Genomic DNA, 25,603 nt, shown 5'->3' with positions numbered 1-25,603 from the left:
GAATGACAAGAGTGTAAATGGAGGTGGGAGAAGACACACTGTTAGGAGGTGGCAACCAGCAGAAGGCAGGAGGGTGAAAGGAGAGGGTCGAAGCAGAGAGGTGAATGTGATCAATGTACCTCACTCAAATGCAGGAAGACAAGAATAATGAAACTCTAAAAATTGTTTTAAAAGGGGGGAAGGAAGGTAAGAAAGAGTGGTGGTGGGGGGAATCCGATCAAAGTACATTATATGCATGTATGGAAATACCACAATGAAACTCTCGTACAATTAATACACACTAGTTAAAAAGAGAAAAAAAAGGAAGTAAAAAGAAATTTAAAAGTCTCTGATTTACAAAGACTGATTTACAGGAAGGGAAGTGTGTGTGTGTGTGTGTGTGTGTGTGTTTTGGAGGTACTAGGGATTGAACTCAGGGCCTCACACTCGCTAGGCACTCTGTCATCCATTTTTTGTGTTGGGTATTTTCAAACTATTTGCCCAGGCTGGCCTTGAACCGTGATCCTCCTGATTTCTTCCTTCTGAGTAGCTAGGATTACAGGTGTAAGCCACCTATCTATTCTTAAATGTTAGTTTACCTAGGAAAAGGAAGACTGTCAGACAGAGAACTATACTTTTTTTTTTTCTCAATTAAACCACTATAATCTGGGCATTTTGAGAAAAGCAACCCAGGCAGTGTTTTCATCTTGCATCCTAAAATTGACCCAGCGGCTTTTCTAGAGGCGAGCGAGCTTCCTCCTGCCCTTGTCCTGGGCTTCCCAGCACTTGTTTGGCAAATTTAATAGCTTCCAACTTGGTGTTGTAGAAACAAAAATAAGTCCACACATTTCCAAGAAAAACAAAAGAAATTAGTTCCTATCCTCCAATCCACTAACGAAAAGCATCACCAGACCTACACACAGTTCAACAAGCTAGAATTTAAAAACAGACACAGTCTGCCAGCGTTCTGGGGATTCAATAATAGCCGTGGTCATTGGGGGCAGCGGAAATAACACGGTAAGGATATTTTGAGAGGTTCCTGGAATCAAAACACGGGTCAGATTTTTCCCCTTGCCTTTTGTTTTCAGGGTAAAACTAGTTATTCTCCCAGGGGCTGGGGAGAGTTATTTTCTCAGACTGGATCTCCAAGCACAGTCTACTTCTTCCCACATCTGGCTTGAAACTTGCAGAGTGAAAAAATCACCTCCTGGTATAAGCCAATTTTCAAGCCAAGAGTGGGAGCACATTCAGCCTACTGAAATGGAAGGAGTGCGGGGCTCAGGGGACAGATCTGGGAAAGACAGAAGTACCTGCTACTGCTGAGTGATGGTGGTGAGGTCTGCTTGCAAGCAAGAGAGCACAAAACAGGGAAAGTTAAAGACAGAGCAAAAAACATTTTGATTCTTACCTTGTCACAAAAAAACTGTCTGACTATGGCTCCAATAGTTACTAACAGCTCTCTGCTGTTCAGTATTTGACACAAATCTTTAGTTCTCTCTCTCTCTCTCTCTCTCTCTCTCTCTCTCTCTCTCTCTCTCTCTCTCTTTCTTGTACTGGGATTCAAACCCAGGATTCTGCCCATGCTAGGCTATTTTTCTTTAAGGCATTTTGCAATCTTAGCTACTAGAAATGCATAGAGTAGAGCAAATGAAAAATCTTTGGGAATCTTCACTATTAGTACTGTAAATCAAAATAACAAAGTACAATATAATATTTTTGGCTCTCTAATGCTACATAATAAAGAATTATTCACTTTTTATAGATTTATTCCAAGAAACTCAATGTATACTTCAATACAGAATGGTAAGATATTTCTAACTGACTACTTTGGGAGTATGGCCAGAAAGAAATTGTGAAAAAACGTAAATAATAGAATCTGAAATATAAGTGCAGTTGCATTTATCTAGCTCATGAACTAAACGTAGAAAGCACAGGCAAATTACTCATGAGGGATTTGTTTAAATGAGCAGATAAAAAGGATCTGTGATTACCACAGCTGTCCTTGTAACCAACACATAAACTATGCATATCAAATCTGAATAATCGTTTTATGAAAGATCTTACAGAACCTTCTACCTCGTATGTATACTGTGATGATAAAAAGGTCACAATTAAGAGTTTCATTCAATCCAAATATAATTCTGATCTGTTCATAAGGATCTGGGAGTTTTGCCACAGAAAATGTCACTGTAGCTTTCAAGTTTGGATGTACTGGGGTTTGAACTCAGAGCCTCACGCTTGCTAGGTAGGTGTTCCACTACTTGAGCCACTCTGCAGCACTTTTTTTTGTTGGGTTTTTTCGAGATAGGGTCTTGGGAGCTATTCCCCAGGCTGGTCTCGCACTGTGATCCTCCTGATCGCTGCTTCCTGAGTAACTGGGATTACAGTACAGGCATGAGCCACCAATGCCCTGCTATCTTTCAAGTTTTAAAACGTCTTCCCTCCTACGCTGGTAGGCTTATAAAGTGAAAAGAGACATGGTGATCCAGTGACTCTACATTCTAAAATCAATGAAAATATACCACTAAAGTCTCAATACATTATCAGTGATGGCCACAGACCCATTTGAAGCTACCTAGATTTTTCATGACCCTCTTAAGACTAAATCAAGTGTGACTGCCATCTATACTTGTATATATTTTTTTCTTTAGCAAGATGCTCATCACAGGCATTAATTACTGGATTATTTATTTGCCTTCTAGTAGATTAACCTCTATGAAGTCGACAACTGTGTTTATGGACTTCCACAGTTCTACTTGCTGGTGATGGCACTATTTTGGATATTCTTCTGAGTCATTTCGCATTAGATGCTCAGTTCCGTGTATGGGAGGTTTGGCATTTGTCTCCCTAACTAGTCACCTAACATTATGTGTTAAATGACTGCGACAGCTTTGTACAATGCCAGCAAACTCAAGTAATTGGATGAACTGATGAATCCATTTCCTAAAGCAGACCAAGCTCTTCCTCCCAGACTTGACTGGGTGCTCACTCACCTTCTTGATGGTAAGAACTGTTTTAAGATGGCCAAACAGAGCAGAGTCTGTACCTTAAAACTTGAAAAATTAATCTTGAATACAAGTATTAGAAATTCTTAGGTTGGGGGCTCTCAACTCTATCCACTCTTGAATGGACTTCCAAAAAGGAGAAATTCACATTCCTTGACTCTAAGAGAGGGTCTCATCTAATGTGTTAAAGAGATTTAGGATTATAAAAAGAACAAGAGAGGAACACCTCCTACCTAGCACATCAGCTCCATCTCCACAAGCAACCAGCAGAGAAGCCTGCTCTTCCATCCCCCAGAACAATTTCAAAATGGAAAAGGCAGCCATGAAAGGAACAGCAGAAGCAGCAAAATGACTAGGAGATGACAAATTACTTAAATGGAAAATCCAACACGATGGTCTGACACTTGTCACTGCTCCCTTAAGAAGATAGCTATGCCATTTGTGGCTTGAACTTTTGACTCTGTGAACACAGGTACAAACTTCACAAAGCTAAAACTTTATTTCCTGTGACACAATTTCTCTCTCTCTGGTATGGGGGCTTGAACTCAAGGCCTACCTTGAGCCACTCCACCAGTCCTTTTTTGTGATGGGTTGCCTAGGCTGGCTTTGAACTGCGATCTTCCTGATCTCTGCCTCCTTGAGTAGCTGGGATTACAGGTGTGAGCCACCAGTGCTCACCATGACACAATCTCGAGGCCCTTCACCACCAGAGCTTTGGGGAAGATCTCTAGTTCACAACTCCCCCACCTGCCTTAGCTGAGTTGGATGGCACTGCCCTTTCAGGGCTGCACCTATGGGCATGCTTTCTCCCACCCCCGGCTGTCCCCACCCAAGCGATGGCCACAGTTTTGCTTCAATCCAAATCCCTTTTTTCTTTTTTTTATGGTATTGAGGTTTGAACTCAGTGCCTTTCCCCTCCAAGGTAGGCAATCTACCACTTGAGTCACTCCACCAGCCAGTTTCAATCCACATCCCATCCTGCCTGGGACACAAATCCTCCCTTTGTCCAGTACATGTGCCTGTGTATGTTACCAGCCTTCGAGTCACATGGCAGCTGTCCTGACTGTCAGAGCAACTGTCACGATGCCCTAGTATTACAGTGCTTATGTTTAATCATGGCTCCAAAGTTAAAGAGTAGTTATGGTGGCAATTTCTTACTTATCACAGTGTTCTATTTTGTTAGTTGCTAATCCTTTATTGTGCCTAATTTATAAATTAAGTTCTCTAATCGGCATGTAAGCATAGGAAAAAAATAGTACAAACAGGGCTCGGTACTGTCCTGGGGTTCAAACATCCACTGGGGGTCTTGAAACGTATCTGCCACACATAAGCATGGACTACTCCATGATTGCGAAGACGGTAAAGTCAAAGACCCCAGTTTGCCTCTATTTCGGATTCTTGACTCTGTAAACCTGAATTTGTATTGAAGTTCTCTATGCAGGTTCTGAGCAGGTGTTTAAAAAAGAACCAAAGTAGACAAGTAGACAGGGAGTAAGCAATCCAATTGCTGTAAGAAAGTCTTTGAAGAAGACTTGCCTTTACAAAGCTCGTCTTGAGCCCTCTAACCACTCAGCTGTTTCTAGGATGGGAACCCCAAATCTGATCCTCATTCAACATCTATCAGCAGCTGTCCTCTTGCCTTTTCCATTCACAGTTCTGCTCAGTCAAGTAAAATTCTATTCCATCTCAGAGTCCCTTCTTTCCCAATCCCCTAAGCCTGAGGGCTCTGTACCCCTCCTTTCATGGACACAGAAACAGGACTTCCTCTGCAGCCTACAGTGACCTCCGCTTAGACACCTTTTCTTTACTCCTCTTACCCAAACCTTGAGTCCCTGCCATTCCCTCATGCTCTTCTTAGGACCTGTGCTAAAAAAGTAAACTCATTGTTTGACTTACTCATTGTGTTTTGTGACTAGTTCTCATTTGCTTTTCATAGGTGCTGATAATCACCCTGGTTATTTCACAACTTCAAAACTTAATCTAAAGAACTGAGCTGAAACAAAAAAGATTTCCTATCTGTAATAGGTCAAAAATAGTTAAATATCCACAGTGCTTAATGGTTCAATTTAATACTTATATCAGAACTCAATAAATGCTCTTAAATATGTCCTCTTGTCACCTTCGTCCTCAGGACAATTGTTTATACACTGTGGAGTGGTTAAGTGTCTCTCTCTCTCTCTCTCTCTCTCTCTCTCTCTCTCTCTCTCTAAAACCTCTAAAAAGAGGGCTGGGCAGGTATGGTAGAACACATCTGTAATCCCAGCTGTGCAGAATGCAGAGATGAGAGTATGGTGGTTTGAGGTCAACCCTGGGGGAGGGGAAGTGGGCAAGGCCCTATCTCAAACAAGCTGGGCATGGTGGCATACACCTGTAATCTCAACTGCACAGGAGGCAGAGGTAGGACGGGTAGATAGAACTGCGGGAGGCCAGCCCCAGGCAAAAATGCAAGACCCTATCTGAAAAGTAAACTAAAGCAAAAAGCGCTAATGATGTGGGTCAAGTGGAAGAGCATTTGCCTAGCAAGTGCGAGGCCCTGGGTTCACGCCCCAGTACTGCCCGGGGACACCTGTGAAAAGTTTCCCTTCCCGAATGTCAAGTTCCTGTTGTAAAATAAAACATTATAGTGTGTAACTGAAATAACAAAGACTTTCACGACATTTCTAAAAATGTAGCAAAACAAGAACTGAAGCTGAATGACAGAGTCCTCAACTTACCTTCTTCTGTAGGATTAAACCCACATATGTCACAAATACAACGGACCCACTTGTTCATCTCCTCTTCACTGTCTGCCACCAAATAGAAAATCCGGTCAATAGTGTTGATATCAAAAATGTAGCTGTTTTCAAACTCTTTTTTGTTAAATGTCAATCCAGCATCAACTTGTTGACACAAATTTAAATCGATGATTCGGATAGGCTTCTTGGCATGATCATTTTTGTAGTATTCCAAGACATCCGGGTCACCAGTCAAACGGCCACTGCGCAGCACAAACCATCTCCTCTTCCACGCCTGGAAACAAGCCAAATACCCACTTAGTATTAGAGAAGCTTTGTCATGCCTTAATATCATGCTAAAAAGAACATACATGAGGGAGTGGTGAAGCACAGCTGTAATCCCAACTAGGTGGGAGGTACAGGTAGGAGGAGGAGGTCTGAGGCTGGTCCCTGGGGGGAAAACATGAGACCCTATCTGCAAAATAACTGAAGTATAAAAGGTCCGGGGGCGTGCTCAAATGGTAGAGCACCTGCCTAGGAAACTCAAGGTTCTGAGTTCAAACTCCAGCACCACAACAAACAAACAAAATACACATAATGAAGCTTCTTTCTAACAGTCATACATATTTTAAACCACAGGGTTCCTTCCCTCCCTCCTTTCCTCTCTTTCGCTCTCTCTCTCAAGTGGGGTGGAGAAAATGGCTTAGCAGCTTTTCTGCCTTCTTGCCTAGAAAGAAGGAGAACTCATGGCTTGCTTCCTACCTGCAGAGATATTACTAAGCAGACAGACATTCCTTTATGGAAACGCTTGCGATCCTTTTGACAAGAAATTTACTAGAAAACTTGCAAAGATTTAAGAATGTTATGCAGTTCTTTAATATCACCAGTAAATCAATTAAACTCTCAATCTGACCACAGCTCAACAGAAAAAGGAAAGAACTGGTATCCAGGAGGGGAAGGCAGAGTGAGATTTCTACAGATGTCTTGTAACTTGAAAAGCCCTGGTGTTAGACTTCATGAATTTAGCACGGGATTATAAAAGTGCCTTCACTTAGTACACATCTGTTTACTTCAAAGTCAATGAATGTCAACTCTGTAAAATTAGGCCCCTTTGCCCAGTGTGATGGCACACACCTAAGGTGACAGCACTTGGGAGGCAGAAGCAGGAGGGTCACAGTTTGAGGCCCTCCTGGGCTACAGAGTGAGGTCCTGTCTCAAAAAACTCAAGAGATGGCTGGTAAAGTGGCTCAAGTGGTAGAGCGTCTGCCTAGCAAATGTGAGGCCCTGAGTTCAAACCCCAGTACCACCAAAAACAAAGAACAAAAAACAAAACCTGTAGGACTACTTTCTTATCAAGCAGTGAGCCTGAAAATCTAATGGAGAAGGAAGGGAAAAGAAAACAAACCCTTGTGTTCTTTATCTAGGGCCATCAGGGAATTCTGTCTTTCAGTTAGTGATTTCTCCAGATAGCAGAGGGCCTGGCTTTAAATACAGATATGAGTTTTAAAATTTTAATGTCTTGCAAGAAAATCTTTCTAAAATGCCTTACTGCATAATTCATTGAACATAATTCACCCATTCACTCCCCAATGATTCAGACTAAGTAATGTAGGCACAGCCTCTCTGCTGTGTTTCAGTGAGGCCCTCGAAGGCTGCTGGGTGCATGGATGGAGTGGGTCACCTGTCCCCACCGCACAGCTGCACTGCTGGGATCGCCCAGCTCAGCTCTAAGCTGTTAAGTGCAGTTTTCTCTCTTGTCAGTCGTCACCTCTCTTCTGATAATAAGGCTTATAGGAGGCCACACTCTTTCCAGCTTCAGGGACGTTCCTCGTGCTCTTTCCTTTGTCCATCCTTGATCTGTTATTGTCATCCATCCCTTCACTCATTTTGCCTGGTCAGCTCTGAGCTTCAGGCCTCCCTTTCCCTGCCCACCCTCAACCCAACCCAAGGAAAAGTAGGGTACAGTGCTAGGAGTCCTATTACCATGTAGTGACTTCTGTACGACTGCGATTCACTTTTTCTTTTTTTTTTTGCTTTGTTTTTGGTAATACTGGGGTTTGAACTCAGGGCTCAAACACTCTAGCACTTGATAGAGATAAGGCACTCTATCACTTTTTCTTTTTCTTATTGTTGTGCTGGGTGGGGTACATGGTGGCATTTACACAGGTTCTTGCAATATATCAATATATCATACTTGAATTCCCCCTCCATCACTCTCCTTCATTCCCCCTACCCCTCAATTTTTCTTTATGTTTACTTGTTTTACACCCAACCACTAACCAGACCGAAAAGTCCAGGAAGAAAACAAACACGGCTGCTTTATTTGTCATTATATAGCCAATGTACAGCACAGTGCCTTGTACCTGGAAGCATCTGTGCAGTAAATAAATAGACTTTCCCCAAGAGAATAAAGTCGCAAAGTCTTGGGGAATATTCAATTCGCTATTTATCGGCCAAAATAAAAAAGACGAACTTAGAAAACCTCTTCCACTTGAAAAAAAAAAAAAAAAGACTCCCAAACTGGACATGCATGTGTCCAGAGCTAAGAAAACAGTAGCCAAACACATGGGGACAGCTCGGGGTAAGGACAAACCATTAAAGACAGGATCGTGTCTTCTTACTGCAGTTTGTGTCACTGTGTTCTGACTGACTGTGCCTCCCCAACCCTATCCCCTGCTTCCCTGCTGAAATCACATCACTGAAATCCAAAAGGTCCTTAGAGACTGAAATAGCTGATAAATGAGTACCATGAATTGAGGTGCACTAGCCTCAGTGGGGTGACAATCACAGGGGCTGGGCAGACACCCCAGAAGATGCACGCCCAGATGGCAGGAAATTACAGCATGAAGACGCAGAAGTTAGCCAAGAAGCACCTGCTTCTCATTTATTTATTTTCAACAGGGTCCAAATGTGAATGTTTGTCTCAGTCACAAAGTGAGTCACTCTCATTGAATCTGGCACGGATGAACCTAGAAAAGCAAAGCAATTACAAACACCACACACTTTAATAAGACACAATGGGGCTCTGGATTACGGTACAAAGCACAATTTAGACACAGAATAAAGCTTGCTGCTTGACGAGAGGTCTGACATCAGCACCCGTGCTAATCACAGCACAAAAGCTCCTCTGTGTTGTGTCACAGCACAAAGCGGGCCCACATAAATCAGTCTTTGTTATCTGAAAATAGCTGGGATTCTTCAAGTTGGTCCTATTTTTATCCGTGCTGCCTTGGTAGCCCCAGAGAGAACGCACCACTGCCTCACCAGTTCTGCGAGCAGCGACAGACAAAAAGGACAAGTGTTCCAGAAGGCTCCAAAACCAAACACAAAGCTGTTTCAAACAAAACTCACGTCAAAGAGCATCTGAACTATGGGACTTCCATTAGGAGCAGGGAATGAAGGTGGAGCTCGCACGAAGTGAAGAAGGTGACATGGGTGACCCACTTTCCGCACAGGAGTGAACACAGAATGTTTAAACCTGTGAAGCCACCGTCAGAGGGGGACTAAGGCAGAAAGGAGACAAACAGACGACATGAACCAAATTGGGTTATAATCACATAGATATGGAAATGTCACAAGGAGACTCCCTGTATGGCGATCTTAAACAAACAAAAATGTCATTTTTTTTTTCTTTTAAAAAATCAGAGAACAGGAGGGCAGAACAGGTCCTATCTAGGGGGTTGGTACAGTGGGAGGGTGAATATGGTTGCAAATACTGTGTACCATGTGTGTAAATGGAAAAATGAGACCTGTTGAAACTGTTCCAGGAGTAGGGGAGGGAGGGTAAAGGAGAAGGATGGAGGGGGTGAATTCAAGTCTGATATATTTGATATCGTATGAGAACTTTTGTAAATGCCACAGTGTACCCCCAGCACAACAATAAAAAAAAGAAGTTGGCACAGTTAAGAACTACGTGTTTCACTGCCATTTCCTATATGCAAGCCACTCTAGTTTTAAGTTGAATAAATAAATGATGTGGTAGCATGACTTCATCCACATTTCGATGAAGCCGATAAGATCTGATCCCTCTGCCCGGAGGGTAAAGCCCAAACTCTCTGGCAGGGCTCACAAACTGTCACCTTCAGTCCCCAGCCTCACTTCTTGCCCTTCTTCCATCCAAGCACCCCTCAAAGCTTGCTCTCCCCTAACACTCCGCTCTGTCCTGCCTCTGCCCCTGGTACAAGCTGCCCTTAGCACATGTGTCCGTTCCACATTCAGCCCTGCCCTCTCTGGACACTGTCCCTGAATGGCTCCAAGGGCAACATTCCCTCTCCTTCCTAGTGAAGTGGCCGACATCCCTACATCTGAATTTCTTGAGGCTGGCAGCCATGCCGTTCTCTTTCTTCTCCTGCTGCCCAGCCCCACGGGGGTGCTTCATCCATGTCTGTGAAGGTCAAAAGGCCTTGCAAACCAGGATAAAAACACGCAAGTTCTCACACTGCGGTCACAGGGATGCTGACTTGTCTGCAATCTGGCCAGCCTGTTCAAGAACTGTCAGGCGACAACAGAGCTGTCTAAAGAATAATTTGTGTTTGAAACTCTCTAGATACAAGAGGTAGTTTTGAACTTCACCTTAAAAGAACCATTTTTATTAAAACCATTCTTATTCTTTTTGCACCAGGGTTAGAACTTGAGGTCTTGCACTTGCACTCTACCTCTTGAGCTGTGTCCCCAGCCCTTGTAGCTACCTGTGTCTTAAAATGGGCTTATCACACACCGTATGGTTTGGGGTACATATACCAACAAGGAAGTACAGATGCAGTCTCATCATTTGGTGGGTAGGAACAAAATTTCAACCTAAATTTGTCCCAAACCATTACCTGTTATGATACTGTTAATAGTTTCACAGAGTAAGCCTAACTAGCTAAACAGTGAGCGAGTTAGGTTCAAAGAGAATCATTTTGCCACAACTCACTTGCTTTCTGAGTTCTCTGTGCGGCCACTGATGGATCGATACCTGGGTGACATTTGCCTAGACCACCTGATCCCTACCCTGTCCCCTTCCTGGAAGGCAAGTTGTTGAGGAAATAGCTGAAATAAGGACAGGCAGAGAGCAGGGCTCAGAGCACTCCCGCAGGTAGCCCAACCGCACACTAGAAATACTGAGTTAAGTTCACTTAACCCATCACATCTTACTGGATGGGGCGAGGACAGGCTGGCATCTTTAGCGTGGGTACCTCTGAGGTGGTTCTGATTGACACCAAGGTTGAGAGCCACAGGCCCAATCAATTGTAGAATTCTGCTGTTTACAACAGAATTTCAAAACCAAACAACAACAAAAATCAGATACTTTCAAGTTCATGTCTAATTCTTTCTCTGCTGTGCCAGAGCCGTTCAGATCTTCCTACTTAGGCTCGTGATAGTTAAACCCTGGAGAGCATCTCTGAACCATTTCAAACCCAGACTATTCTTCGAAATCCTTTCTGAACTTCCTGCCTCCCCCTACGTTCACAGACCTTCAACACCGGGCTGTGAATCAATTTGTGACCTATGGTGTCTCTTGCATCACCGAAGGACAGATTGTCTAGATTACATTTCCAAATGCCCATGGAGTATTCTCCCATCTACACATCAAGTGCCTGGTCAGCCGGGTACCCGTGGCAGCATTTCACACACTGTACATGCTTAAAGCCTTGCAAAGATGTTTTTAAAGTTCTCTGTCACCAGAATGATCACAATGATGACTAAAGTGGTAGAGCACCTGCTTTACAAGCGTGACCCTTGAGTTCAAACCCCAGTCCCACCCCCCCCAAGAACTCTCAGACTGATAAGCTGAAAAGAGCAGCACCTCCTGCCTCCTGAGCCAAGCCCACCATGAAACACCACCACAGCCTCTCACCACCTGAGAAAAGTGTGGGGGAAGGAAGAGCTCTGCAAATTGCAATGTCTCCATTTTGAAATGTCTTAGGAAAAGACTTAACTGTCAGTTCTTTGGTAGAATTCAAATTTTATGTATTAATCTCAGAACTCTGAAAGTTGTCAGGGTGGGAGGTATATGTCTCATAAGGTGAAAATGCTACCTTTTTTTTTGCAGTACTGGGTTTTGAACTCACGGCCTTCACCTTGAGCCACTCCACCAGCCCTTTTTTGTGATTTTTTTTTTTTTTTTTGAAATAGGGTGTCATGAACTATTTGCCAAGGCTGGCTTTAAACTGTGATCTGCCTGATCTCTGCCTCCTGAGTAGCTAGGATTACAGGCGTGAGTCATTGGTGCTTGGCTGAAAATACTATTTTTTTATAAGGTAGGTTTTAATCTAAATTTCATAAATAGAGTAATGATTAAAAAAATGCCCACAAGCTATTGCTAAACGAAAAAGGAAAGCGTATACATGAAATAACTCTATTTGACTAAATAGAGTCATATGTGTGTGTCTGTACACATAAAACAGACTGTTTGGAGAACACTGATAACTGTTATGACAATAGGTATTCAGGAGAAATAAAAAGGCCAGAAAAGTTTCACATTTTTATTTTATGTGCTTTGGTACCACTGATTTTTTTCAAGGAGCTTCCATTCATCACTTGTATAACTTAAAATGTTTAAAAAGTTTATGCCTAAAATGCTTTAAAAAACAAAGCCAAATAATTTTTTCTTAAATCTAGTTACGATGTGCACAAAAACAAAACATAACACTTACGGAGATATGAAAATGCTGCTTTCTTATTACTATGCAGTTAGTGAATGATTTTAACCTTTCTTTAAAATACAGAATGCCAGCCGGGTGCCTCTAGTGGCTCATGCCTGTAATCCTAGCTACTTGAGAGGTTGAGATGGGGAAGATCGCAGAAAGAGGCCAGCCCTTGCAAATAGTTCTTGAGAGCCCCATCTCCAAAATAACCAGAGCAAATGGACTAGAGGTGTGGTCAAGTGGTAGAGCACCTGCTCTGTCAGTGGGAAGTTCTGAGTTCAAACCCCACTCCTGCCAATAAATAAACAAGCAAATAAGTAAATAAATACAAATTCCACAATACATTTGGAAGGAAAGAGCTTACACAAATAAAGTATAGCAACTTTGTTTTAAAGACTGGAATTTAGGTGGTTAAAAACAAACAGACAAGGCAAGCTGGAACACTTAAAATAGAAAAGCGTGCTTCTGCTCTTCCCTTAAGGTCTAGTAGTTATAATGCTTCAGGTTTTTTTAAAAGCCATGCCAGTTAGTGGGTACAAAGTTAGACATTTAAATACCTAAAATAAGCACTGTGGGAATTACCTTGTTAAGATATTAACTTCCCCTAATAACCTTACTAGGGTAAATGAAATAAAGAAAAACAAAGTAACCAAGGAGCAGGGACAAGAGAAACCTGTGTGCTTTCAAATACTCAAGCTGTTTTCCAGGAAGCACCATCTTTGCTCACAGAGCAAAATAAGGAAAAAACAGGCGGGTGGAAGTTTCCACTCCACTCGCTCTATCATTATGAGCATCTGTTCCAAACACACACAAGGCTAAAATTTCCTGTTTTCAAACTATTGTCACCATTTTCTAGCGTTGTGCGAGCTGTGCTAACTTTAGCTTAGTAATATAAACAAAAGAATACACCGAAAATAATGCAGAACAATGGCTAGACCCAGACTTCCATCTGTTCCACACTTTTTAAATAATCAGGGTTGACATACATTGGCTGGATGAAAACAGGTTAGCCAGAAATGAAACAATTTCAAAAAAGAGGAAAAACAAAAAAGAAGAAGGAAACAAAAGAAAATTTAACTCAAACGCTGCAGTAGCTGGGGAAAATTTCAGGGAATTTAAGTTTTCAATAACAGTGCAGATAAGTTACTTGTTGACATCATTGCTAAACTGGGGATAAATTCTATATAAAACAAAACAGCAATGACAAAAACTCCTCAGTATCAATATACACGGAGCAGTTCTTAAGCTTTTTCTGAGGCAGGTGCTTTGAGAATTTGCTGGAAGCTTTCCCATGAACCCCTACCGCACAGGTTAAGAGCCCTGAAGGCAGGATTTCACTCTAATGCTTCTTACTACAGAGATCAATTTGGTTTGGTTGGTCTGCCTTGGACCCCAACCAGGGAAACCAAGTCACCAACATTCCGCAGGAAAGCAGCTCCCCTTGTGTCACTAGCTCTCCATCAGCATTGTGGGGCAGCCGTGTGCATTTCACTTGTGGGTACCATTCCATTTCTCTTGTCACAGTCCTAATGGTGGGGGCTGCTGTCCACACTCTAACTGTGGGGGTTTTCAGGCTTCCTTAGTTACCCTGACCAGAAGGAGGCTGAAGGGAGACAAGAGTTGGGCTGGGAGTTGATCCAAGATAAAAATGCCACTTTGTGACTTGAGGAGGCCTGGGTGGCAGTCCAGCTCAACGCGGCCTGGGAAGCAAAGCCAGCCTGGCCTGGCTTTCCACTGGAGATCAGATCTTACCTTTTTCTCACCAGCATGTGTGCTAAGAGTCTGTGAGCTCAGATCAGGATGGGGGGTACAGGAAAGAGGGGTCAGGGCCTCCACTCCACCTGGGAGAGCTGCTTTTGGCCCATTTCTGGCCTAGACGAAAGGTCACTGGGTTACATGTAATGTGGCCAGTTGAGATTTGGAATGAGACTCACAGATGGTGGAGAAGGTCTCGTCTCCCAAGAACCTGAGAAGGCACAGGTGAGGTGGATGTCTAGAGTTCTACCAATCTAGCTGGATGTGGCCAGAGTGCAACAAAGAGCCACAAACACGCCCATAGCTAGAGGGTCACTAATTCCAATGCTAGGAATCTTGCCTGTGGAAATATGCAAAATGCTGCTAAACACCAGCCACCAAAATACTCAACACAGCACTGTTTCACTGGTAAATACGTGAATCCGTCTAAATACTCCACAGAACGCGCAGGGCCTTCCAGGAACCCAGCCCAACTCCCATCCCAGGCAAACCAGCACAGCTGACTGCAGTAGGCAATTGAGTAAGTAAATTATGACACATTCTCATTCGTGAGTCACACAGTCAGTTAAATGCTTAGAGTAGCATTTTAAAGATTCTCTTCTCGCATGGTTTGCAAAATTTCCAAGAAATCATGACAAGGAACTCAGTTTTTCACTTGTAGTAAGTGGAATCTTGTGGAATGCTGGCCACAGCTTCCCTCCTGGCTCCCCCATCACCTAGGCCAGGTCAAGCTGACAACTCCTGAGTGTCCCCAGTGTGCATCTCTCCATCACAGTACTGCACTTCAGTCAGTCCTCTGTGCATCTGTTTCCTTCCCCCCTGTGCCTCGTAACTGACCTAGCGTGTTCACAGCAAGCAACAAGTTGGTGGCAGAAGGGTGTGACAACTGTCACCTTAATGAATAAACAAATAGATGAATGTCTTCTGGTGCTGCTGGTGATGTGATGCTAACTTGGTCATCAGTCATAATGATGACCAACACTGGTCTTCTTATTGCTGCAATGGTTCTGCCACAAACTCTTGCTAACTCTACCTCTGCTCATTAAACAAAAACAGCGACCAGGAGCTCCTGAATTCTACTTCTTGTGCACCTGTTCCATCCAAAATAAACATTTCTGGGACGGGACCGGTGTTTTGAGTTTTCAGCAAAACATACAAACATTTCGATTTTCTCTCCTAAGCTTCTTATCGAACATGAATTTACAACTTATAATAAAATAGAACACGGCTATGTTGCAATAAGGATCACAGTTCAAAAACAACACTTTCACATGAAAGAGGAAAGCACTGAAGTATCATCAAAACAAGTTCTAAGCGGCCATAATTAAATTTTATGTAATAAAGAACAATGCTTGGTAGCATTTTCTTCTGAACGAAAAACTCAGTTTAAAGCTTCCAGAATGAAGACATATGACAACAAAGCATTTCCCTGGGAAGGCATCCTTTCAAAGAGGTGAATTATGCATTCTGGAGCCACTGACTAAAACACATTAAGGCCAACATGCAAGACAGATAACCTCATGCAAAGAGGAGAACAAAGCAAGCCCAAAAACGACTCCACAGACAGTGAAGTCAGGATCTCTCACGCAAATGTAAACCACCGTTCAGGCCAAGTGCAGAAGGTGACACGCTGACTCCCAGCCCCCATCACCATCCCAGGGGTGGGGTGGGAGTGTCACCCTTTCCACAAAACATGCTTCTTTAGGGAACGGGGTTTTGCATTCGCACCACCAGCAGCTAATGACATCACCATGTAAGAAAAGCTATTGACCATTTACCTCTGAAAAAACCCCAAGTGCTAGTGTGGTCATTCTAAAAGTCCAGTTTTCTCTTCCCACCACCCCAGCCTCATAAGCTTTGGCCAGCAGGAAGTAGTAGAATGCACTGAAAACAACAGGGCCTGGAACAATTTGTATGTGTATGATTTAATGCCTGAGGGTCAGAAGAGAGGGCTGGGAAAGAGCAAAGTACCTCTGCCAGAGGAATGGCAGTACCATGTGGCAGCTGCCAGTCACTCTTCAACCCCAAGTACAGCTGGCGCAGCAGTCTATAGTTCATAAAAATAAAACGACCACCACCAGCACCAGCAAATACACCCTACAGTAATACAATCGCTGAACTAGATTGGCCATGTGCAGTTATACCCTCATCTGCCTTAAATGTGTCACAAACCCTGGAAGTCAGAGCCATTCACACAGTGCTGGCTTCTGAGGTACAGATGACAAACGGCTGCGTCTGACTTGCCAACTTGGAAGTTGACAAGAGTCTGTAAAAAGCTAAAAATACCCCCATAAACATGTTTACAGCATTTAAAAAATACAGGATCTACACTGTCTTCTAAATATAGACCTTGAGCTTGGCGTGCAGGGGATTGACTCTGAGTTTTCAGAGACGTCACTGGGACGTCCCACGCTGCACCACTGAAACTCACAACTGCAGGGAAGGAGGGGTGGATGCGGGGTGGGTAAGGCAAGAAGGAAAGGAAAACGATGGAGCCTCTCTGACATTTGATTACAGGGCTTCAGACTACAGATACTGACCCATGATCGCAGATGGAAGTCAAGTACAAGGTAACATGCACACAAATGTCCCCACACTCCATCCGGTACGCCAGCGCAGGCATGCTGAAACCACAATCCAGATTCTCAGTCTCTTCTTAAAAAGTGAAAATCAAACATGGGAAATAATCCTGATAAGACTTACAATGCTCACATGAACAGGGATTATCAAAGATCCAAGGAGTCGGTTTATCATTGCGATCTAGAAATCAGACTTTGATAGTAACTTTTAGGTAGGGGTGGTTTAAACTTTATCCTGTCTTTAATTTTAAAAAAATCTTTAAAAAAAAGGAAAACCTGTAATGACACACTTAGTCCCATACTTGTACGCAATGATCTTCAAACATCTGTGGCTCTTATTAAAGTACTGGGGTGCAGTCTACATTTCCGAAGGTTGTCCAACATCTAAAAGAAATCTCCAGAATAAAACTCTATAAGTGGCATGACATTTTCTTTATCAAGTTTGCTTTTCTTTTGGGGGGGGAATTGGTACTGAGGTTTGAACTCAGTACCGTGTACGTGCTAGGGAGGCGCTCTACCACTTGAGCCACTCTGCCAGCCCCACACAAAGTCAGGGGAAATTTATTATACATAGTCTCATAACCACCCACAGGTGTATTTTTTCATCTTCTACTCTAATTTTTATTCATGTACATACATACTTTTAAGTAGCTAAGCTTACAGTAAAGGATGAACGTCTCTTTGAGGTCATGAGTCACACTTATTATTTTTTTGGTGGCACTGGGGTTTGAATGCAGGCTTCACACTTGTTAGGCAGGTGCTCTACCCCATGAGCCACTCCACCAGCCCTATACTTCTAACTTTTTGAGGCAGGCTTAAAATATTAATTCATTAATTTTTTTTATGCACTGCAACTTTTTCCAAGTCTTACTGACGTGCTGCGTTGATAAAGTAGAACATGGAGTCTTTACTTGAGTGCTTTCTGAAATTCAACAAAATGCAGCAAGAACAACCTATTTCTATGTTATTTGATTTTCCAGCTAGGGACTGAACCCAGAACTTTGCACATGCTAGGCAGGCAAACACCATCACTGAGCTGCATCCCATCCCTTAGTTTTGTGAGACAGGCTCTTGCTATGTAGCTCACGCTGGCCTCAAACTGTGTACCTCCTGCCTCTGCCTCCCAAGTATGACTTTACTTACTAACAACTGCAATTTCACACCGTGCAGAATGACTTATTAAGTCTAACACATGAAGAATTTACTCCAGAAAAAAAAAGCGTATTTTAGTGTGCTCTTTGTGGGGTGGGGTGGCGGCAGTACTGGGGTTTGCAAGTCCCCTACCACTTTTTGCTCTTGTTATTTTGGAGATGGGGTCTCACTTTTTGCTCAGGCCAGCCTGGACCCCATTCCTCCTGTTTCATGTTTCCCAGAGTAGCTGGGATAACAGGCCCCGTCACTGCACCCAGCTTTTGTTGATTGAGATGAGGTCTTGTGAACTGTTTGCCCAGGCTGGCCTCGTATCACAATCCTCCAGATCTCAGCCTTCCAAGCAGCTAGGATTATTCACATGCATCGATCGTACGTATTAATGAGGTTCAGTGGGATTTCCATACGTACATACAGCCTGATCCCAGTCCAACTACTCCAGAGAAAAGATCTCGTGATGCTTAAAATTAGGTTAGTATTGTAGCCAGAACACAGTCTCTGAATAAATAGCTTTATTCCAGAGCCATTTAAATTTGTATGCTAAGGCCGGGGGTGTGGCTAAGTGGCAGAGGGCACGCCTGGCAAGTGCAAGGTCCTGAGTTCAATCCCCAATACTGCAATAAATGCAATAAATGAATAAAAACAGGCTTACACTTCATACATTAAAAAACAACCTAGTTATAGTCATCTATAACTGAATAAAGAACAGTTTATTCCAAAAATAAAGAGAGGAAGTTGAGGAGAAACAACTAAACTTAAAAAAAATAAAATAAATCAACAAAACCACTACCTGGTTATTTTGTTGAATAATTGACCATGAAAAGGCAAAACCATGACATCTTCACTTTTAAAGATTATGTAACCCCAGGCTGGTGGAGGAAAATCAATTTTTAACTGGATTCAGCTCTTAGTGGAGCAAAAACAAAGGGAGAATTGAAAAGTAAAATAAATAAATAAATAAATAAATAAATAAACAAAAAACCCCACACATCTCTGCTGGCCTCCTGGCCGGCCCAGTCTAAAAAGACAGGCTTGTTTTCTCACTGCTCAAGTCCCCACTGTAACTGCATGGCGGTGTTCTAGTCATTATGAGGACTTTGAAAAGAAATGATCAGAGCAGGGTCACTATCGAAAAGCTCATCTGTTTCCTCGTGACCCCCTATTCACACCAAATGGCTTACTGGGCTGGTACAGGTGACCATTTGTGCCTCTTGTTCATCACGGCTCCATTCTCAAAACCTAACGCACACACCATACAGACGTAGGGACTCTAGAGCCAACGAGTGAAGTACTGAATGAGTGAATGGTCTTGATGCACCTTGTAAAAGAGACCTTATAGGAGTAATCAAATAGCCATCAATGAACAATCGCTAAGTGCTCATTACTAAGTGGTTTAGTGCTGGACATACGAGAAATACCCAAGAAATATTATGACAATGAGTTGAAGAATTATTAATAGGCATACACTGTAAGCGTAGAAAGAAAGCAAACTGAAATCTACTTCAGAGGGTATTATATGAAACACAACTAAGTAGAAAAACGTTCCCCAAGGTGTCCAGGAAGAAGAGCAAATGTGGCATCAGCTGTGATGAACTCGGTGTGTGGCCATGGCTTTCCTTTCTGCTCCATTCTTTTGTCTGCCCCCTTGTGGAGTGCTTATGAACACAGAAAGTTTAAGAGAGGGAGGCATCGCAAAAATCCAGGAAAATGAACAAAAACACAGCAGAACAAAAAAGCACAGAGCACAATGCAGCAACTTTGAACTTTCCCAATCAGTCACTCATGAACTGAAAAGTCACTCATGAATTCCTATTCCAAGCAAGTGTGACTTAGACACAAAATTTTTGTATCAACTTAGGCAGGTGAACTATTTCCTTGTGCACCTTTGGACTTTTAATCATTAACTTAAAGGAGAAGCCCGTATCTCTAGATTCTATCTAGTCACCACACGGCTTGCTAGATATCTGAGGAGACAATAATTGACTGACTGCTGGTTTCTAGGCTGGCCCCTTTATTTTTGGCTTTCAGATGTCCTAGACTTGAATAACTAAAGCAAAGTCATTTCCATAAAGACATCGCTGGAAATCTCAGGATTCCAGTCCACAGGGCTGCAAGGAGCAGGTAAAGTGAAAAGGACACTGGTTGGGGATGGCAGGCGTGGCTGCATGACTCCTCCCGCAAAGCATGCTTAACTTTCCGTCTACAAACAGGTGTGGGTTTCGTCTGTGATATCACCAGCCACAGATGACTCTTCTTCTCTCATACTAGAGTTTCCCACTAATACCTGGAACTCTTCAAATGTAAGAAGACGGACGCTGTCACCGACTCCTCCCCTGTGGCTAGTGACACACATTTGCAAGACAGCCACAGAACAAGACATGGGGAGAATGATCCCTGAAGGGCAGACCCAAGTACTGGACAGTTTCTGGTCTTCAGTGATTCAGTGTAGCTCTTCCATCGTTTTTAATGCAACCAGAAAGCATACTCACACGATGACTATAAATAAAATGATCTCTAGAGGCAATTCTGGGTTTTCTCCCACATTTAAGAACACATCGAGGAGCCTCTTAGGCTGGGCATGGTGGCCCACACTTAGGAAAAAAGGTGGTGAGACCCCAACTTAACAAAAAGCTTGGCCTGCGCTGGGTGGCTCACTCCTGTAATCCTAGCTCATCAGCCCCAGGCAAATAGTTCATGAGACTCTATCTTGAAAACACCCATAACAAAAAAGGACTGGAGAGTGGCTTGAGTGGTCACAGAACCTGCCTACTGGTTGCAAAGCCCTGAGTTTAAACCCCAGTATTGTCAAAAAAAAAAAAAAAAAAGGTCTGGAGCTCAAGCCGTACAGCCCTGAGTTCAAATCCCAGTCCTACCAACAAACAAAAACTACCCCTAAAACAAAAAACACCCAGGGGGCACCCAAGTGAACCACACTTAATTCCCATTTTCATGCCTTTTGTGGAAGTGCACTGTGATCCTTTGGCAGGTTCTAGAAGCGACGAGCCTCCCCTGTTCATGGTGCATCTTCCACCTGCAGCATTCCCGAGAGAGGCATTTGCTCAGAGGGAACAAATGATGATCCCAGATCTGGGCAGGTCAAGTGCTGAAAGGTTTATTTTAATGAGCCCGTGCCCAGGACCTAGGAGGAAAGACCTCGAAGTTTTCTGTTCTCCAACTGCTGACAATGGTATGAAAGTAGGTGGGAGGAAGAGAGCTGACCCCTTCTTCCTCTGTTCATTTACTGTTGAACAAGATCCCAGGAACAGATGAAAACTCCTGTGCGTCTCTGGCATTGCCCAGAAAAGCAGATCTCAAGGAAGGACTCCCAAAAGATCTGCTCTGTTCCCAAGCTTATGTCAGGAGGAGGGAGGGGGATTCCCCCAGTCCCTGTTGGATATAGAGCCTTGGGTTAATTTTTGTCCCTTGTCTGTTTTGCTGCCAAATTATTTCTGGAGGATAAAATAGCTCAAATAATTCACTTTCTTAAACTTTCCTATACTTAGAGAATGATATCACCACTCAAGTTTTAAATACACTAGACACTGTGACACAATTCTTAGAGCATGTTTATATTTCTAATTTCATGTTCCGGAGTCAGTTCAAATTATTCACTAAAATGAGTGACAAAGAACAAAACAGCGAAGCAACAGCTGTTCCATTTGGATTTGTGATTTGCAGCAAGGAGTGTTATTTATAGTTAAACAGAGCAAACTGAGCTACTCGGGAAAAAATTGTTCCCGCTCCCAGATAACTAATTACATTGTAAAAATCAGTGCAGGTCACTTATTAATGAATTAAACTGACAGCATCGGTTGCAATTGGTAATCATATTTATTATAGCTTCTGCTGGTGGGTTTAGCACTTTATCTTTCCAGCCAGACTTCAAGCAAATTGAAGGCAGAGATTATCCGAGTCAGTACTATCTACCGAGCTCTTAGAACGTTAAATAAAATAGTAGGTGCCAAATGCAAATATTTACCGTAATATTTTCTATCAAACTCATACATTCAGGAGGTTAAAACTTCAACTGTACAGAGAGCTTATCAGACAGCCCGATAAATGCCATTGTAGGATCCTCACCCCAGCTCTACTCTAAAGCCCTGGTTTGGGTCCCTCTTGGTGTCACCTGCCTCCCCTCCTGGTTAGCTGTGGTTGACCCCTCTCCACTTCACCTCACCCCATTCCACTTCTCCTCTGGCCCTGTCTTTTTAGGGAACGGTGGGCACACTTATTCCCCTCCTTCCAGCAGTGGCTGTCTCCATCTGTGACCACAGTGTCCCCAGGTGCCCCTTGTGTATACCTTTTAAAGCATTCGTTATTTAGGTCTTCCTTGGTCTCTCATTAAGAGTAAAGACTGCCACCTAACCAAAGGCAGTCCCTTCATTAAAGTATCCATTTGAAACATCTCAGATGAATTTAGTTTATCCTAAGTATACTAAAAAAAAAAAAAAACCCTATTTCCAAACATTATGTTTATCCACACACTATCACCTTTAGACATTATCTTTTAAAGCCTGGTCTTTGTAACTCACTTCCCCCTTAGCAGAAGACAGACTCTTCGCCACACACTTAAGCCACTGTTTCTTCCATCTGCTGTCTGGGAACCTTGTTCCTCATCTCTCCTCTGTCCACTCACCGCAGGTCCCATTATCAAAGGTGATCACATTTACATTCTGTTCTACAAGCAGCTCACTGTCCTCTTTTCTCATTCCACAGTTGCACCAGTGGGAGGGGGAGCGTGAACCAAGGAGATGAAGGTGAGGGTACGTGGCTGATGGACTTCATACACCTGTATGAAACAGGACTAGAAAACCTCTTGCAATTGCTTTAAGTGGGGTGGGGAGGAGGCTGAGGGGGAGAGATGATGGGGGCGATGCAACTAATGTGCAATGTTAGTATAATTGGAATTGTCACTACGAAACCCCCCCATAGCATGAATTATATCCTAATAAAACTTATTTAAAAAGAATAAAAGTTACACCAATGAGTTTAAAATTAATAAAAAAGCATTTGCACTACCCCGACTATGGATGTGTCTTCTTTTACAGTCCCAAGTAGGGGATAGGATCACATTTATTTTTCTGCTTGTCCGGTGTCATTGTCACCACCAAGGAGAATGCTTGGGTCAAGTTCTCATGAAGTCTCCTTTGCACCTCCCTGATTGCCTTTATCAGATCTTCAACTGCTCCTAGGTCTCCCATTACACTTCTTGATGCATTAACCCCCTCTTTCCCTGGGTCGTCTCTGCTGGGGTCGACCCCCTACCCTTCTCCACTCAGGAATGGGTGTCCACAAGCCTGGCACGTGACTCTCATACTGCCTTTCACAGGGCTCTCCAGATGGCCCACCAATCCCTGTACGCCATGCCTTCTTCCTCCTCAGTTTACCCTTCATTGTGCAACATCCAGGTCTGAAGAAAGGGATTGTGGGAGGCAGTCTTTAAAGGAGGGAGTAATACCGTGTTTTGTAATTCACTTCTATTTGAAAAATACTATTTCAAAATTTTGTAGCTATTATATATTTTCTTAGAATAAAGGGAATAAAAAACTTTTCAAAGCTCTCTCAAACCTTTTTTGGGGGTTGAAGAGTTACAACTGGAGGCCTTAACTGCCTGGGTTACTTGCAAGTAAGAATCTTTTGTGCACCATGAAAGTCACAAAAATATGAATCCATGGAAACAAGCATTTTTAGTTCAACTTCCCTTTTATGTACACAACTGTATATTTATTAAACAAATGTCATTCAACATTTAAAATACTCTTCTTAGCACAAAACACATGAAAAATAACCTCAACTGGCAACTTATCTGCGTCTAAGGAGGATATTTTATAGGACAAATGACTAACTAGATATCATCTATTCATTCAGTCACTAACCTAAAATATTTTTTCTAGCAGCTGGAGAGATGAGTAGTTAAATCAACAACAATTTGCCTACCTGAGCAAATTTAAACTCTAGTGGAGGAAGACAAACTAAAAAATAAACACCTTGCTATGTCTGTTTATGGTTCCACGAGTTTTCTTATACGATTGCTTTCAGAATGCTTAATTGCTCTGAAGGAAAATTCAAGTTGATCTGAAAATCCTGACTTGACCTCAACAATCCTAAGAAGTGGGATTCTGCCCTAACTCGGTCATATGATGTGTTTTAGCAGACTGGGCCATCACTACTGCTAACCCAGTCCCTCTGGACGATGGCAATTAGAAGCTTTTAGGATCAGATCCTAGGAGCTGCACAGGCTTAAAAGCTTCTGCAATCTTGTCCTCGATAACATCTCCATCCGCTAATAACATGAGGTCATCAATCGTGGCTTCCCTGTGCAATCGCCAGGCAGGCCATTACTCCAGTCCCCTGACATCAAATACCCATCCTTGGTCACTCCTCACTCCAGTCTAATATCCATCAACAGGACACACAACCAGAGGAAAAGAAACAAGGAAAAAGAGAATGATTTATACTTCATTAAACCTTTTTTTAAAAACATTCTGTAAATAAGTTTGTTCTTTCCCTACTTGAAAGGGCAAGTAGAACAAGCAGAGGTGTCAGAAACTCATCAAATGTTTCATGACGCCAATGATGGTGATTGAGACATGTGGCTAAAGGAACTAGAACATCTTATCTTAAAATAGATATATAAAATATGATGGCTTTATATAGATATGTGATAGGGTTTCTTGTATATAAGGTATGTTCAGTAAATGCTACTTCATCTGATGCTGGAATTTCTACAGTGGAAAATAAAGAAACAAAAGGAGTCACTCATTCCTTCTGACGCACACAGAAGTCAAGGTATATTCCCAAGAGAAGAAGGGCTGTCAACACAGGCCATCCGTGACCAACTTTCAGCCACCCTTTTGATCTGAATCTTTCTCCTCTTCTCCCCTTCTTCTCCTTCCCCCCACTTCCTCTTCCTCCTTATATCTTCTTCCTTCTCCCTCTAACAGTGTCTTCTCTCTCCATCTCTTATTTCCACATCATTTCTTCTTATGCCTGACTTAAGTACATCAAAGGACTTTCATGTTTGCATTTTTTTTTAATGGCATTGAACAAATGAGTTTTAACTGTCCTTTTTTTTTTAACTTAAAAAGCAGCTGTGGCTGTATTTCTTTTTATGATTTCAAGCATTTTTTACAGTTGAGTATGGGTCCATCTTGACTTTTTTTTTTAGTAAAGCAGGAAGCCTTAAAAAGAAAATGTCCTCTCTTCTCGATGGAGAAATCTGAAAATGGTCTTGGATAATTTAAGATATTCACCAGTTAAAAGCAAGAACTAGTTTAGATCATCTTTCAAGACTTTTTCTACCATAATAATAACAATTATTAAGATTTATTGAGTACTCATTAACTACTAGACATTGTTCTAAGCACTTTATACATTAACTTAATCCTCACCACAGCCCTATGAGGTAGGCTGTAATTATTCCCATTTATAGATGAGAAAACGAGTCACAGAGAGATTAAGTAATTTGCCCAAGTCATACTGGAAATGGTAAAGCCAAGATGTGAACCAATGCAGCCTGGCATGAGAGCCCAGGCCTTAACCACTGCGTCTATGACTGGGCACAGCAACCTTTTTTGCAAAGGGCCAACAAGTAAGTATTTTAGGCTTTGAAGGGTACACAAGGTCTGTCTTGTTTTCTTCTTTCTTTAAACAATCTTTAAAAAATAGGAAGAACCTTCTTACATAAAATCAGCTCTCTCCTCGTATATTATTTTATTATTTCATAGGGGCCAGTCCATTCCTTTTCATTTCAAATTCAGGCAGTAGAAAAAAAACATAAGATTCTAGATAAG

At 42.5% G+C, this 25,603-nt stretch overlaps 1 protein-coding gene across 8 annotated transcripts in view; it reads right to left on the bottom strand.

Annotated features, from left to right (window-relative positions):
• Positions 1–25,603, bottom strand: part of Gab1 (GRB2 associated binding protein 1) — a 116,124-nt gene that overhangs the window by 34,352 nt on the left and 56,169 nt on the right. For all 8 annotated transcript variants that reach the window (XM_020174683.2, XM_020174685.2, XM_020174684.2 and 5 more), the window contains exon 2: positions 5,699–5,993. In XM_020174683.2, the coding sequence (XP_020030272.2) occupies positions 5,699–5,993 (295 nt within the window). The remainder of the gene's footprint in view (positions 1–5,698; positions 5,994–25,603) is intronic.

Source organism: Castor canadensis, chromosome 9 (assembly GCF_047511655.1).
Source record: "Castor canadensis chromosome 9, mCasCan1.hap1v2, whole genome shotgun sequence".
Classification (NCBI taxonomy): domain Eukaryota; kingdom Metazoa; phylum Chordata; class Mammalia; order Rodentia; family Castoridae; genus Castor; species Castor canadensis.
Note: the sequence above shows the minus strand (reverse complement) of the source record. Positions and strands in the feature narration are given on the sequence as shown.